Genomic DNA, 17,958 nt, shown 5'->3' with positions numbered 1-17,958 from the left:
ATACAGATTATACAGTCACCAGTAGGGGGAGCTCACTATATACAGATTATACAGTCACCACTAGGGGGAGCTCACTACATACAGATTATACAGCCAGCACTAGGGGGAGCTCACTATATACAGATTATACAGTCACCACTAGGGGGCGCTCACTACATAAATTCAGTTGCCTCTGTGAAGATCCAGAATACGCTTTAATATACCAAACCCTCAGTGCGCTCACATTGCTGGCGAGAGTCCCGGCCTTCATGGCGTGCAAAGTGCGGCGATCCATCCCGACTCCATCGTAATGTCCCTTCATCTGAGTCTGGTATTTTTCTTTATATTTTAGCTGAAAATAGGGGAAGAGGGAGGAAACTTATATATCCAATCACAGACAGAGCATATGTGACAATAGGGGGCGACATAAGTGACCACGTCCATCTATTATGACCTATAATACTTCCTTCTGTTGTGTGTATCTCCTTTCTATTCTACTCTTTGATACATTGTAGATTTGTGTATGAAGAGTTTGTAGTAAACACAGACGCGACTTGTCCCATTTCAACAAACTTTACATAATTCAATAGCACAAGTGGACTTGCAGAATAATCAGATTACACAGAAGTCTATGGAAAGGTAAAGGATCGGGAGTGAGAGAAGAAAGACCCAGCCACAGGCAGCCCGCTGGAGCTGATCAGGCACGGCAGCAGACAACCACCAAACTTATGTAGTCTGTCCCTATAGTTACATTATTATCTAATATTTTGTTACAACATGTCTGACAAAGCTCAGCGCGGACACTGTAGACACAAGACTGTAGGAGAATGTTAATAAGGACAATTTGTTTCTTTTTACTTTGATACATTGTTGGGTTGTTTCTTGGTTTTTGTGATGGATGAGCTGCAGCCGGCGGATGTCTGATACTGTTCCACAATCACTCAGCTCTCCCTGAGTATCACAAAGTGTAAAGATACCTGCTGAGCTTAGATACTACATAATAGAGATACCTGCTGAGATTAGATACTACATAGTAGAGATACCTGATGAGATTAGATACACTGTAGTAGAGATACCTGATGAGATTAGATACACTGTAGTAGAGATACCTGATGAGATTAGATACTACATAGTACAGATACCTGCTGAGATTAGATACTCCATAGCTAGAGATTATGGAAACAATGAGGAATTGTTGGCGAATTTTGCAGAACTTTCTATACTGTACAGAGTGACATTGATTGTCTGACCCTGGACTATCCCTTTAAGAGGTTTAGTCCTGACAGCACCCCTGGTGTCGGCTCCGGGGGCCCCGGGCTCTGCCGTCGCCTGTTAATGAGGTTTCATCTCCTCCGAGATATTTCATGTTAATTAGAATTATAAATCCAACCAAAGTCTCTGCGGGTAACATCAGGGTCGCCGTGTGCGCGGCGCCGGTAATACCAGGACGGGGGATCGGGCCCTGAGCTTATCAGTACTGAACACTGAGGGGCCGCTCCTGGGGGCCATGCTTACATCACTGGTGTACTTGGAGATCTTGTTGACGTTCTTGAATTGGGGCGTCTCGCAGTAGTTGATGCTGTGGCCCTTACTCTGCTCCAAGTCCTTCTTATATCCCACCTGGAAGACACAGAGATGAGGGTACAGGGGCCGAGGATTCGGGGGGCAGAGACCCTGCGCTGCCTGCTGATGATTACTATCAGGTGCCCCAGGATCCAGACTCACCTCACTGACCAGCTTATTCACACTCTGCGCTTGTTTCAGGGTCAGGTTGTCGTCGGCGGTCAGGGTGTGATACTGCGCAGCGCCGCGCATCTTCGAGAGGTCCTTCTTATACTTAATCTGGAATATGAGAAGGGTTTAGGGGATGTACAGAAATACATTTACCAATTGCACATGCACACATACATACATACTGTCCTCCATATACATACATTATACATACATACATCCATACACCTGTCCTCTATATACATACATCAGTCACAGATCAGCCATACATACTGTCCTCCATATACATTATACATACATACACCTGTACTCCATACACATACATACACCTGTCCTCCATATACATACATACACCTGTCCTCCATATACATACATCATACATACATTATACATACATCATCCATACACCTGTCCTCCATATACATACATCAGTCACAGATCAGTCATACACTTGTCCTCCATATACATACATCATACATTCATACATACACCTGTCCTCCATATACATACATCAGTCACAGATCAGTCATACATACTGTCCTCCATATACATTATACATACATACACCTGTCCTCCATATACATACATCAGTCACAGATCAGTCATACATACTGTCCTCCATATACATTATACATACATACACCTGTACTCCATATACATACATCAGTCACAGATCAGTCATACACTTGTCCTCCATATACATTATACATACATACACCTGTACTCCATATACATACATCAGTCACAGATCAGTCATACACTTGTCCTCCATATACATACATCAGTCACAGATCAGTCATACATACTGTCCTCCATATACATTATACATACATACACCTGTCCTCCATATACATACATCAGTCACAGATCAGTCATACATACTGTCCTCCATATACATTATACATACATACACCTGTACTCCATACACATACATACACCTGTCCTCCATATACATACATCATACATACATTATACATACATCATCCATACACCTGTCCTCCATATACATACATCAGTCACAGATCAGTCATACACTTGTCCTCCATATACATACATCATACATTCATACATACACCTGTCCTCCATATACATACATCAGTCACAGATCAGTCATACATACTGTCCTCCATATACATTATTCATAGACTTCTATACTCTCCTTCTATAACAAGGATACACACCACTTTCCCGTACTCGGCTACTCACATCACTGGCCATGTCATTTGCCTTTTTGGCGTGCAGATAGGCGGGGGTGATCATTGCTGGGAAGCTGCCCTTCCCTCTGTACTCCTCCTCCTCATCCTCCTCATAGTCCTGCCCCAAAAAGACGAATCCTCATCATCAAAGAAGTAATGTCACAATGTCTACAAGACGGAGCCAACCTGAGACGTAACACAGTCCCTAATCTGACTTACCTGTGGAGCGCACCTGTATCACTGGATCAGACCACCCTTCTGTCCTTGCATGTAAAGTATGTGCCCCCCTGCCCTTATTATTGCAAATCTGACAATGGATATACACGAGAGAAGTGACACATGGGATATATATATACACATACAGGATCCATATACTGGGCCAATGAGAGACGTTACATTCCCTGTCCTGGGGTGACAGTCTGGTGCACGTGTAGTGACTGTCCTCTCTGCACCGGTCTCGTACCTGGCTCATCTGCTCGCCACTCTGCTGCCTGCTGGAGGTCACATCCGTTGCGCTCGCTTTCCCCTTCATCTCCCTCTGATACCGCTGGTGATATTTTACCTGCCAGAGACAACATGACATTACACCGCACTACTCCGCACACCTATAGATCCTATATGTTACCACACTTGTATACATTGTATCCTGTCCAGCAGGTGCTCGTGTTTCATCCCCAGGACCCAGAACATTGGGGGACCCTCCCCCTGAATGATCTTTAGGGGCTTTGTGCTGTGATACCAGGGAGAGCGCTCGGAGCATTAAGGATCTATACAGTGGCGCCTCTATAGGTGCTGGCGCTATCGGATTGTTTCCTTTGCCCTGTGTCACGTCACCTGTAACCCCAGCACCAACACCAGCCACACAGTATATAGTATGATACAATCCTGCCCTTCTATAGCCTACAAATGACATGAGAACTTACATCACTGGCCAACTCATTAGCCTTCTTAGCAATCTGGTAGCCCGGAGTGATCAGTGCCGGGAAGCTGCCCTTCCCCGCCTGCTCCTCGTAGTCTTCTGTGTATTTTATCTTTGAGAAAAAAAATTAAGAGATATCAGAGGAAGCCATTGTGGATCTGTGGGGTACAGGGGTGTGGGGGAGGGTACTTACATCACTGTGGCGCTGTCCCGAAGACTTGGCATGTAATATATCCTTTGTGTCCACCACACTGGTATACTGGGACAACCCGCTCATCGTGCCCGCGCTTGTATTCCACCTGACATGTAGGGACATATATAATAAGTCATAGAAACCTTATATACAGGGATGGTGGGGAATAAGTCTCTGCACTGTCCTGTATATAAGGGGGCACTTACATCACTGCGTGTACAGGTCATGGGGGCACTTATATGGGGGGGGGCACTTACATCACTGCGTGTACAGGTCATGGGGGGCACTTATATGGGGGGGGCACTTACATCACTGCGTGTACAGGTCATGGGGGCACTTATATGGGGGGGGGCACTTACATCACTGCGTGTACAGGTCATGGGGGCACTTATATGGGGGGGGGGCACTTACATCACTGCGTGTACAGGTCATGGGGGCACTTATATGGGGGGGGGGCACTTACATCACTGCGTGTACAGGTCATGGGGGCACTTATATGGGGGGGGGCACTTACATCACTGCATGTACAGGTCATGGGGGGCACTTATATGGGGGGGCACTTACATCACTGTGTGTACAGATCATGGGGGGCACTTATATGGAGGGGGGCACTTACATCACTGTGTGTACAGATCATGGGGGCACTTATATGGGGGGCACTTACATCACTGTGTGTACAGGTCATGGGGGCACTTATATGGGGGGGGGCACTTACATCACTGCATGTACAGGTCATGGGGGCACTTATATGGGGGGCACTTACATCACTGTGTGTACAGATCATGGGGGGCACTTATATGGGGGGGGCACTTACATCACTGCATGTACAGGTCATGGGGGGCACTTATATGGGGGCACTTACATCACTGTGTGTACAGGTCATGGGGGGCACTTATATGGGGGGAGCACTTACATTGCTGTGTACAGGTCATGGGGGGCACTTATATGGGGGGCACTTACATCACTGTGTGTACAGGTCATGGGGGGCACTTATATGGGGGGGGCACTTACATCACTGCATGTACAGGTCATGGGGGCACTTATATGGGGGGCACTTACATCACTGCGTGTATAGGTCATGGGGGGCATTTATAATGGGGGGGCACTTACATCACTATGTGTACAGGTCATGGGGGCACTTATATGGGGGGAGCACTTACATCACTGCATGTACAGGTCATGGGGGGCACTTATATGGGGGGCACTTACATCACTGCGTGTACAGGTCATGGGGGGCATTTATATGGGGGGGCACTTACATCACTATGTGTACAGGTCATGGGGGGCACTTATATGGGGGGAGCACTTACATTGCTGTGTACAGGTCATGGGGGGCACTGATATGGGGGGGGCACTTACATCACTATGTGTACAGGTCATGGGGGGCACTTATATTGGGGGGCACTTACATCACTGTGTATACAGGTCATGGGGGGCACTTATATGGGGGGGGGCACTTACATTGCTGGCCAGCTGAGCCGCTTTCCTTGCTGTCTGATAGGCGGGGGTGATCATGGCCGGGAAGCTTCCTTTCCTGCTCTGCTCCTCGTATTCCTCTGTATACTCTACCTGGCAGCAGATCGGACATACATTGTAATGTCATTGATACAAGTAAATAGCAAGTCCCTGATAGACCCTACACATCGCTCAGGGGTGATCAGTATCAACAATCATGTACAATATGACCAAGGGTATAGTATGACAGGGGTACAGTATGACAGGAGTACAGTATGACAGGGGTACAGTATGACCAGGGTACAGTATGACAGGAGTACAGTATGACAGGGGTACAGTATGACCAGGGTACAGTATGACCGGGCTACAGTATGACAGGAGTACAGTATGACCAGGGTACAGTATGACAGGAGTACAGTATGACAGGGGTACAGTATGACCAGGGTACAGTATGACCAGGGTACAGTATGACAGGAGTACAGTATGACAGGGGTACAGTATGACCAGGGTACAGTATGACCGGGCTACAGTATGACCGGGGTACAGTATGACAGGAGTACAGTATGACAGGGGTACAGTATGACAGGGGTACAGTATGACAGGGGTACAGTATGACCGGGGTACAGTATGATCAGTGCAGTATGACAGGGGTACAGTATGACCAGGGTACAGTATGACCGGGGTACAATATGACCGGGGTACAGTATGACCGGGGTACAATATGACCGGGGTACAGTATGACCAGGGTACAGTATGACAGGAGTACAGTATGACCGGGGTACAGTATGACCGGGGTACAGTATGACCGGGGTACAGTATGACCGGGGTACAGTATGACCGGAGTACAGTATGACAGGGGTACAGTATGACAGGGGTACAGTATGACAGGAGTACAGTATGACAGGGGTACAGTATGATCAGTGCAGTATGACAGGGGTACAGTATGACAGGGGTACAGTATGATCAGTACAGTATGACAGGGGTACAGTATGATCAGTGCAGTATGACAGGGGTACAGTATGACAGGGGTACAGTATGATCAGTACAGTATGACAGGGGTACAGTATGACAGGGGTACAGTATGATCAGTACAGTATGACAGGGGTACAGTATGACAGGGGTACAGTATGATCAGTACAGTATGACAGGGGTACAGTATGATCAGTACAGTATGATCAGTACAGTATGACAGGGGTACAGTATGATCGGACTCCTTAGACTTGGGGTGACGTCTCTACGTTTTCTGAGGGTCTTACGTTATTCATCGTCTTCTGCACCTGCTCGATACGAACCATGTCGGGGTCTACGTTAGACAGCCAGGCTTTACCCTCCTCATAGGCTTTCTGGGAAAAGAATCATTAGAGGTGAGATCTGCCCCAATGCCCTCCAGCCCCTCCCCCATGATGTACCGCCCCAATGCCCCCAGCCCCTCCCCCCCACAATGTACCGCCCCAATGCCCCCAGCCCCCCCCCCACAATGTACCGCCCCAATGCCCCCAGCCCCTCCCCCCCACAATGTACCGCCCCAATGCCCCCAGCCCCTCCCCCCCACGATGTACCGCCCCAATGCCCCCAGCCCCTCCCCCCTATGATGTACCGCCCCAATGCCCCCAGCCCCTCCCCCCTATGATGTACCGCCCCAATGCCCCCAGCCCCTCCCCCCTATGATGTACCGCCCCAATGCCCTCCAGCCCCTCCCCCATGATGTACCGCCCCAATGCCCCCAGCCCCTCCCCCCTATGATGTACCGCCCCAATGCCCCCAGCCCCTCCCCCCTATGATGTACCGCCCCAATGCCCTCCAGCCCCTCCCCCATGATGTACCGCCCCAATGCCCCCAGCCCCTCCCCCCCACGATGTACCGCCCCAATGCCCCCAGCCCCTCCCCCCCACGATGTACCGCCCCAATGCCCCCAGCCCCTCCCCCCTATGATGTACCGCCCCAATGCCCCCAGCCCCTCCCCCCTATGATGTACCGCCCCAATGCCCTCCAGCCCCTCCCCCATGATGTACCGCCCCAATGCCCCCAGCCCCTCCCCCCCACAATGTACCGCCCCAATGCCCCCAGCCCCTCCCCCCCACAATGTACCGCCCCAATGCCCCCCAGCCCCTCCCCCCTATGATGTACCGCCCCAATGCCCCCAGCCCCTCCCCCCCACAATGTACCGCCCCAATGCCCCCAGCCCCTCCCCCCCACAATGTACCGCCCCAATGCCCCCAGCCCCTCCCCCCCACAATGTACCGCCCCAATGCCCCCCAGCCCCTCCCCCCTATGATGTACCGCCCCAGCGCGCCATACCTGCTGCATCACATGATCTGCCTTGTAGTTCTGATCCCGCTCCAGGCCTTTCATGTCCCAGTGAAAAACTGACTTGTATCTCTCTCCGTCCTCCCGATACTTAATCTATAGCGAGAAAGTAACAATGTCACAATGTGTTACTATGTATCAGTGCAGAGGTCGCTTCAATGCTGAGGGTTTGTTACTATATATCAGTGCAGAGGTCGCTTCATTGCTGAGGGTTTGTTACACTGTATCAGTGCAGAGGTCGCTTCATTGCTGAGGGTTTGTTACTATATATCAGTGCAGAGGTCGCTTCATTGCTAAGGGTTTGTTACACTGTATCAGTGCAGAGGTCGCTTCATTGCTGAGGGTTTGTTTACAATGTATCAGTGCAGAGGTCGCTTCATTGCTGAGGGTTTGTTACACTGTATCAGTGCAGAGGTCGCCTCATTGCTGAGGGTTTGTTACACTGTATCAGTGCAGAGGTCGCCTCATTGCTGAGGGTTTGTTACACTGTATCAGTGCAGAGGTCGCCTCATTGCTGAGGGTTTGTTACACTGTATCAGTGCAGAGGTCGCCTTATTGCTGAGGGTTTGTTACACTGTATCAGTGCAGAGGTCGCCTCATTGCTGAGGGTTTGTTACACTGTATCAGTGCAGAGGTCACCTCATTGCTGAGGGTTTGTTACACTGTATCAGTGCAGAGGTCGCCTCATTGCTGAGGGTTTGTTACACTGTATCAGTGCAGAGGTCGCCTCATTGCTGAGGGTTTGTTACACTGTATCAGTGCAGAGATCGCTTCATTGCTGAGGGTTTGTTACAATGTATCAGTGCAGAGGTCGCTTCATTGCTGAGGGTTAGTTACACTGTATCAGTGCAGAGATCGCTTCATTGCTGAGGGTTTGTTACAATGTATCAGTGCAGAGGTCGCTTCATTGCTGAGGGTTTGTTACACTGTATCAGTGCAGAGGTCGCTTCATTGCTGAGGGTTTGTTACAATGTATCAGTGCAGAGGTCACTTCATTGCTGAGGGTTTGTTACACTGTATCAGTGCAGAGGTTACTTCATTGCTGAGGGTTTGTTACACTGTATCAGTGCAGAGGTCGCTTCATTGCTGAGGGTTTGTTACAATGTATCAGTGACTAATGACTTGTAATCGCCTCTAAGTCACACATGCGGTATTTTTGCGCTTTTCGCCTTATACTGACACTTAGGTCTCCGCCTGTGACGAGCCTGACGGCGATCCTGACCGTAAACATGATAAGTCGCTGTTCAGATGATGAATGACGGCAACAGCCGCTCAGTGCAAGGAAGGAAACATATAATATCCGTAAATAACCACTCTCAGGTCACAGCCAAGTCCCCAAAATAGAGCGGAATACCACAGAAGATTCCAGAACCACCGGGTGGACGCGGAGCCCTGCGCTTTATTGTCATATCTGACTTACATGCAGCTGTCATGGCAAACACCGGGGTCACAGGAGACGTCTGGTATGTGGCCAACGTGTAAAGTATGGCGCAAACCGCGCACAATGCACTACGTCTACTGTCAGGGACTGTCATAGTCTTCTTCCAGGATGTTTCCTAGTGTAATCTGGTTCTGGGAAAGCTGAGTGACTATCTATAGGCTGCCATGAAAGCACATGAACAAGAATATAGGACTGGTGACTCAGATCAAGGGAGGAAACCTTATATATTATCCTTTACAAAACAGACCTCCTGGAGCTGCAATACTAGACACCGCCATGGACAGGAGTGGCGCTGTGTCTGCAAAAACAGCAGATCCGGGGTTTGACATCCTCTAAATTCAGTGTAAAATATAACCACAATACCAGAGATGGCCACTAGGGGATGTCACGTGCATCGTACTGTGAGATTTGTTCACTCCACTGGTCAGGAGTCGCATATACCACAGGCGGGAAACCATCACCTATCGTAGAACTACACAGCCCAGCATGGCGGTCACCTGTGCACTCACCTCACTGAACGTCTCCGACTGTTTCTTCACGTGGATATTGACAGGCGTCTCGTAAACACTGGTGAAGGTGTTAATTTTAGGATTGTGCCTGAAGAAGAAAAGAAAAAGATCCTTCTAGGAACAAATAATGCGCAGAAGCAGAAAGTCTACAGTGAGCGCCCCCTAGTGGAGGGGTCATCATGGAACTATCTGGAGGACACTACATGTATGAGAAGATAACCTGACCACAATAAGGACATCATGGAACTATCTGGAGGACACTACATGTATGAGAAGATAACCTGACCACAATAAGGACATCATGGCTGGTTATCAGGAGGACACTACATGTATGAGAAGATAACCCGACCACAATAAGGACATCATGGCTGGTTATCAGGAGGACACTACATGTATGAGAAGATAACCCGACCACAATAAGGACATCATGGCTGGTTATCAGGAGAACACTACATGTATGAGAAGATAACCTGACCACAATAAGGACATCATGGCTGGTTATCAGGAGGACATTACATGTATGAGAAGATAACCTGACCACAATAAGGACATCATGGCTGGTTATCAGGAGGACACTACATGTATGAGAAGATAACCTGACCACAATAAGGACATCATGGCTGGTTATCAGGAGAGGACACTACATGTATGAGAAGATAACCTGACCACAATAAGGACATCATGGCTGGTTATCAGGAGGACACTACATGTATGAGAAGATAACCCGGCCACAATAAGGACATCATGGCAGGTTATCAGGAGGACACTACATGTATGAGAAGATAACCCGGCCACAATAAGGACATCATGACTGGTTATCAGGAGGACACTACATGTATGAGAAGATAACCCGGCCACAATAAGGACATCATGGCTGGTTATCAGGAGGACACTACATGTATGAGAAGATAACCCGGCCACAATAAGGACATCATGGCAGGTTATCAGGAGGACACTACATGTATGAGAAGATAACCCGGCCACAATAAGGACATCATGACTGGTTATCAGGAGGACACTACATGTATGAGAAGATAACCTGACCACAATAAGGACATCATGGCTGGTTATCAGGAGGAGACTACATGTATGAGAAGATAACCTGACCACAATAAGGACATCATGGCTGGTTATCAGGAGGACACTACATGTATGAGAAGATAACCCGACCACAATAAGGACATCATGGCTGGTTATCAGGAGGAGACTACATGTATGAGAAGATAACCTGACCACAATAAGGACATCATGGCTGGTTATCAGGAGGACACTACATGTATGAGAAGATAACCTGACCACAATAAGGACATCATGGCTGGTTATCAGGAGGACACTACATGTATGAGAAGATAACCCGACCACAATAAGGACATCATGGCTGGTTATCAGGAGGACACTACATGTATGAGAAGATAACCTGACCACAATAAGGACATCATGGCTGGTTATCAGGAGGACACTACATGTATGAGAAGATAACCTGACCACAATAAGGCCCTGACTAATTCACATTCACAAGTTCTAGCTAAATTTGAGCATCCATTTTTTTTTTCTCCTTTAATGCAAATGACCACAAACCCCTCCCCATTTGGGGTCTGGCTCAGGGGCAGCCCTAATATTTGCCTCCGCCCCTGATACTTACGCCTGGCAGAACGGCTTCTTCTGGAAACTGACAAAGTTATTGACGGTCAGGATCATCTTGCAGACCTCACAGTGGAAACAAGCCTTGTGCCAGGTCTGAAAGGAGAGAATCAGAATTTGTGAGATGTCTACAGACTGCCCCGCCCCCGAGGTACAGAAGGGGTTCCCGGGGTCACAACATGGAGCGGGGATATTCATTGATGCAATCACTAGTGCCAAACCCTGCCACAGACCCCCGACCCATCACATCCTGACTGCACCGAATAACATAAGTACATTGCTGATTGTTATACTGGCGACTCGCTGGACACCTGCAGGAACGCAACAGATGAACGCCTCCGGAAATATGAGACCAGGACACGATGTGACTACACACAAATCCTCCAAGTGATAGAAGAGGAACGCCAAGACTTTCTAAGAAGCTCCGAGAAACCGGAACACAAGAAACCCAAGTACAAGGATCAGCGATACAAACAAAGATCATTATATACCCAGGTTATACCGGCTGTACATATAGAATTGTATACAGTATATACCCAGGTTATACTGGCTGTACATATATAATTATATACAGTATATACCCAGGTTATACCGGCTGTACATATATAATTATATACAGGAGATACCCAGGCTATACCGGCTGTACATATATAATTATATACAGTATATACCCAGGCTATACCGGCTGTACATATATAATTATATACAGTATATACCCAGGTTATACCAGCTGTACATATATAATTATATACAGTATATACCCAGGTTATACCGGCTGTACATATAGAATTATATACAGTATATACCCAGGTTATACCGGCTGTACATATAGAATTATATACAGTATATACCCAGGTTATACCGGCTGTACATATAGAATTATATACAGTATATACCCAGGTTATACCGGCTGTTCATATATAATTATATACAGTATATACCCAGGTTATACCCGCTGTACATATAGAATTATATACAGTATATACCCAGGTTATACCCGCTGTACATATAGAATTATATACAGTATATACCCAGGTTATACCGGCTGTTCATATATAATTATATACAGTATATACCCAGGTTATACCGGCTGTACACATATAATTATATACAGTATATACCCAGGTTATACCGGCTGTACATATAGAATTATATACAGTATATACCCAGGTTATACCGGCTGTACATATAGAATTATATACAGTATATAAATATATATGTACAGCTGGTATAACCTGGGTATATACTGTACTGTGACATCACTGTGTGTATTATCTCTGTACTGTGACATCACTGTGTGTATTATCTCTGTACTGTGACATCACTGTGTGTATTATCCTGTACTGTGACATCACTGTGTGTAGTATCTCTGTACTGTGACATCACTGTGTGTATTATCTCTGTACTGTGACATCACTGTGTGTATTATCCTGTACTGTGACATCACTGTGTGTATTATCCTGTACTGTGACATCACTGTGTGTATTATCTCTGTACTGTGACATCACTGTGTGTATTATCTCTGTACTGTGACATCACTGTGTATTATCCTGTACTGTGACATCACTGTGTGTATTATCTCTATACTGTGACATCACTGTGTGTATTATCTCTGTACTGTGACATCACTGTGTATTATCCCTGTACTGTGACATCACTGTGTGTATTATCTCTGTACTGTGACATCACTGTGTGTATTATCTCTGTACTGTGACATCACTGTGTGTATTATCTCTGTACTGTGACATCGCTGTGTGTATTATCTCTGTACTGTGACATCACTGTGTGTATTATCCTGTACTGTGACATCACTGTGTGTATTATCCTGTACTGTGACATCACTGTGTGTATTATCTCTGTACTGTGACATCACTGTGTGTATTATCCTGTACTGTGACATCACTGTGTGTATTATCCTGTACTGTGACATCACTGTGTGTATTATCTCTGTACTGTGACATCACTGTGTGTATTATCTCTGTACTGTGACATCACTGTGTATTATCCTGTACTGTGACATCACTGTGTGTATTATCTCTGTACTGTGACATCACTGTGTGTATTATCTCTGTACTGTGACATCACTGTGTATTATCCCTGTACTGTGACATCACTGTGTGTATTATCTCTGTACTGTGACATCACTGTGTGTATTATCCTGTACTGTGACATCACTGTGTGTATTCTCCTGTACTATGACATCACTGTGTGTATTATCTCTGTACTGTGACATCACTGTGTGTATTATCCTGTACTGTGACATCACTGTGTGTATTATCCTGTACTGTGACATCACTGTGTGTATTATCCTGTACTGTGACATCACTGTGTGCATTATCCTGTACTCTGACATCACTGTGTGTATTATCCTGTACTGTGACATCACTGTGTGTATTATCTCTGTACTGTGACATCACTGTGTGTATTATCTCTGTACTGTGACATCACTGTGTGTATTATCCTGTACTGTGACATCACTGTGTGTATTATCTCTGTACTGTGACATCACTGTGTGTATTATCCCTTCACTGTGACATCACTGTGTGTATTATCTCTGTACTGTGACATCACTGTGTGTATTATCCCTGTACTGTGACATCACTGTGTGTATTACCCTAAACTGTGACATCACTGTGTGTATTATCCCTGTACTGTGACATCACTGTGTGTATTATCCCTGTACGGTTACATCACTGTGTGTATTATCTCTGTACTGTGACATCACTGTGTGTATTCTCTTGTACTGTGACATCACTGTGTGTATTATCTCTGTACTGTGACATCACTGTGTGTATTATCCTGTACTGTGACATCACTGTGTGTATTATCTCTGTACTGTGACATCACTGTGTGTATTATCTCTGTACTGTGACATCACTGTGTGTATTATCCTGTACTGTGACATCACTGTGTGTATTATCTCTGTACTGTGACATCACTGTGTGTATTATCCTGTACTGTGACATCACTGTGTGTATTATCTCTGTACTGTGACATCACTGTGTGTATTATCTCTGTACTGTGACATCACTGTGTGTATTATCTCTGTACTGTGACATCACTGTGTGTATTATCTCTGTACTGTGACATCACTGTGTGTATTATCCTGTACTGTGACATCACTGTGTGTATTATCCTGTACTGTGACATCACTGTGTGTATTATCCCTGTACTGTGACATCACTGTGTGTATTATCCTGTACTGTGACATCACTGTGTGTATTATCTCTGTACTGTGACATCACTGTGTGTATTATCCTGTACTGTGACATCACTGTGTATTATCTCTGTACTGTGACATCACTGTGTGTATTATCTCTGTACTGTGACATCACTGTGTGTATTATCCTGTACTGTGACATCACTGTGTGTATTATCCTGTACTGTGACATCACTGTGTGTATTATCCTGTACTGTGACATCACTGTGTGTATTATCCTGTACTGTGACATCACTGTGTGTATTATCCTGTACTGTGACATCACTGTGTGTATTATCTCTGTACTGTGACATCACTGTGTGTATTATCTCTGTACTGTGACATCACTGTGTGTTTTATCCTGTACTGTGACATCACTGTGTGTATTATCCTGTACTGTGACATCACTGTGTGTATTATCTCTGTACTGTGACATCACTGTGTGTATTATCTCTGTACTGTGACATCACTGTGTATTATCCTGTACTGTGACATCACTGTGTGTATTATCTCTGTACTGTGACATCACTGTGTGTATTATCTCTGTACTGTGACATCACTGTGTATTATCCCTGTACTGTGACATCACTGTGTGTATTATCTCTGTACTGTGACATCACTGTGTGTATTATCCTGTACTGTGACATCACTGTGTGTATTCTCCTGTACTATGACATCACTGTGTGTATTATCTCTGTACTGTGACATCACTGTGTGTATTATCCTGTACTGTGACATCACTGTGTGTATTATCCTGTACTGTGACATCACTGTGTGTATTATCCTGTACTGTGACATCACTGTGTGCATTATCCTGTACTCTGACATCACTGTGTGTATTATCCTGTACTGTGACATCACTGTGTGTATTATCTCTGTACTGTGACATCACTGTGTGTATTATCTCTGTACTGTGACATCACTGTGTGTATTATCCCTTCACTGTGACATCACTGTGTGTATTATCTCTGTACTGTGACATCACTGTGTGTATTATCCCTGTACTGTGACATCACTGTGTGTATTACCCTAAACTGTGACATCACTGTGTGTATTATCCCTGTACTGTGACATCACTGTGTGTATTATCCCTGTACGGTTACATCACTGTGTGTATTATCTCTGTACTGTGACATCACTGTGTGTATTCTCTTGTACTGTGACATCACTGTGTGTATTATCCCTGTACGGTTACATCACTGTGTGTATTATCTCTGTACTGTGACATCACTGTGTGTATTATCCTGTACTGTGACATCACTGTGTGTATTATCCTGTACTGTGACATCACTGTGTGTATTATCCTGTACTGTGACATCACTGTGTGTATTCTCCTTGTATATACACTTTATGAAGCTGCTGCTTACACTTTTCCCTTAGTTTCTTGTGTTCCTGATGACAGACTTAGATACAACATCTCAGCAGACAGTATCACACCTGACATCTCCTCTGACTCTCTCTCTGTATATATATACTGTATATATGTGTATACACCCAGTATAATCCCCAGTATATTACAATCACAGTATATAGAATATTACACTCACCTGATCTATACAGTTGATCTTCTCAGCCGGGTACACGCCATACCCACAGCGGGCACAGGGCACAACGTTCATTGTGAAATCCTCAATCCAATCTATCCAGTATTCGTAGTATGTGTCGGTGTAGGCGCTGCAGGTGGAGCAGACTGTATTGCACAGACCACAGCTGACCCCCACTCACATGGACGTCCCGCTCTCAGCTATGACCTTATTACAGAGTCAGATGTGGCTGCTATGAGGAGGCTATTTATGTCCAGAAGTGACGATGTGGGGGTCTCATTTATAGGGGGAGGACTGGGCGACGTATGGGTGACAGGCCTGACTAAAAAGGAGAGTGAAGTCACACAGGAACTTAAAGGAACAAGTGCAATGACTGAGCCGGCCTGTAATAACATTATTATAGCTCAGCCCGAGGAATAAGACGGTAAAAATAATCCCAATCTCACAGCAATGAGATCACAAGTTATATCTTATATCTATATGTAGTTATACCTGTCCTAGAAAAGGTGGGTGACCTGGGGTACCCAGCTCTCCTACAGCCCTGAAAGGAAAATCTGCTAAGTATTGTAGACACATTACTCCTACCTCTGTATTATTCTATATATTACACTCCTGTACTGAGCCTGAGTTATATCCTGTATTATACTCCAGAGCTGCGCTCACTATTCTGCTGGTCACTGTGTACATACATTACATTACTTATCCTGTATTATACTCCAGAGCTGCGCTCACTATTCTGCTGGTGCAGTCACTGTGTACATACATGACATTACTTATCCTGTATTATACCCCAGAGCTGCGCTCACTATTCTGCTGGTACAGTCACTGTGTACATACATTACATTACTTATCCTGTATTATACTCCAGAGCTGCGCTCACTATTCTGCTGGTTCAGTCACTGTGTACATACATTACATTACTTATCCTGTATTATACTCCAGAGCTGCGCTCACTATTCTGCTGGTACAGTCACTGTGTACATACATTACATTACTTATCCTGTATTATACTCCAGAGCTGCGCTCACTATTCTGCTGGTCACTGTGTACATACATTACATTACTTATCCTGTATTATACTCCAGAGCTGCGCTCACTATTCTGCTGGTGCAGTCACTGTGTACATACATTACATTACTTATCCTGTATTATACCCCAGAGCTGCGCTCACTATTCTGCTGGTACAGTCACTGTGTACATACATTACATTACTTATCCTGTATTATACTCCAGAGCTGCGCTCACTATTCTGCTGGTGCAGTCACTGTGTACATACATTACATTACTTATCCTGTATTATACTCCAGAGCTGCACTCACTATTCTGCTGGTGCAGTCACTGTGTACATACATTACATTACTTATCCTGTATTATACTCCAGAGCTGCGCTCACTATTCTGCTGGTACAGTCACTGTGTACATACATTACATTACTTATCCTGTATTATACTCCAGAGCTGCGCTCACTATTCTGCTGGTACAGTCACTGTGTACATACATTACATTACTTATCCTGTATTATACTCCAGAGCTGCGCTCACTATTCTGCTGGTGCAGTCACTGTGTACATACATTACATTACTTATCCTGCATTATACTCCAGAGCTGCGCTCACTATTCTGCTGGTGCAGTCACTGTGTACATACATTACATTACTTATCCTGTATTATACACCAGAGCTGCGCTCACTATTCTGCTGGTGCAGTCAGTGTACATACATTACATTACTTATCCTGTATTATACTCCAGAGCTGCGCTCACTATTCTGCTGGTACAGTCACTGTGTACATACATTACATGACTTATCCTGTATTATACTCCAGAGCTGCGCTCACTATTCTGCT

At 45.6% G+C, this 17,958-nt stretch overlaps 1 protein-coding gene across 1 annotated transcript in view; it reads right to left on the bottom strand.

Annotated features, from left to right (window-relative positions):
* The window catches only part of NRAP (nebulin related anchoring protein), a 40,288-nt gene extending 23,937 nt beyond the window's left edge, over nt 1–16,351 (bottom strand). The window contains 14 exon segments of the mRNA XM_075257946.1: nt 224–331; nt 1,495–1,599; nt 1,705–1,821; nt 2,917–3,024; nt 3,370–3,468; nt 3,830–3,937; nt 4,019–4,093; nt 4,095–4,124; nt 5,480–5,587; nt 6,730–6,816; nt 7,772–7,876; nt 9,731–9,818; nt 11,373–11,467; nt 16,118–16,351. Of these exon segments, the coding sequence (XP_075114047.1) occupies nt 224–331; nt 1,495–1,599; nt 1,705–1,821; nt 2,917–3,024; nt 3,370–3,468; nt 3,830–3,937; nt 4,019–4,093; nt 4,095–4,124; nt 5,480–5,587; nt 6,730–6,816; nt 7,772–7,876; nt 9,731–9,818; nt 11,373–11,467; nt 16,118–16,189 (1,305 nt within the window). The 5' untranslated portion in view covers nt 16,190–16,351.
* Nucleotides 16,352–17,958: the final 1,607 nt, after the last annotated feature.

The sequence above is a fragment of the Leptodactylus fuscus genome, chromosome 10, assembly GCF_031893055.1.
Source record: "Leptodactylus fuscus isolate aLepFus1 chromosome 10, aLepFus1.hap2, whole genome shotgun sequence".
Classification (NCBI taxonomy): Eukaryota; Metazoa; Chordata; class Amphibia; order Anura; family Leptodactylidae; genus Leptodactylus; species Leptodactylus fuscus.
This window is presented reverse-complemented; position numbering and strand designations above follow the sequence as displayed.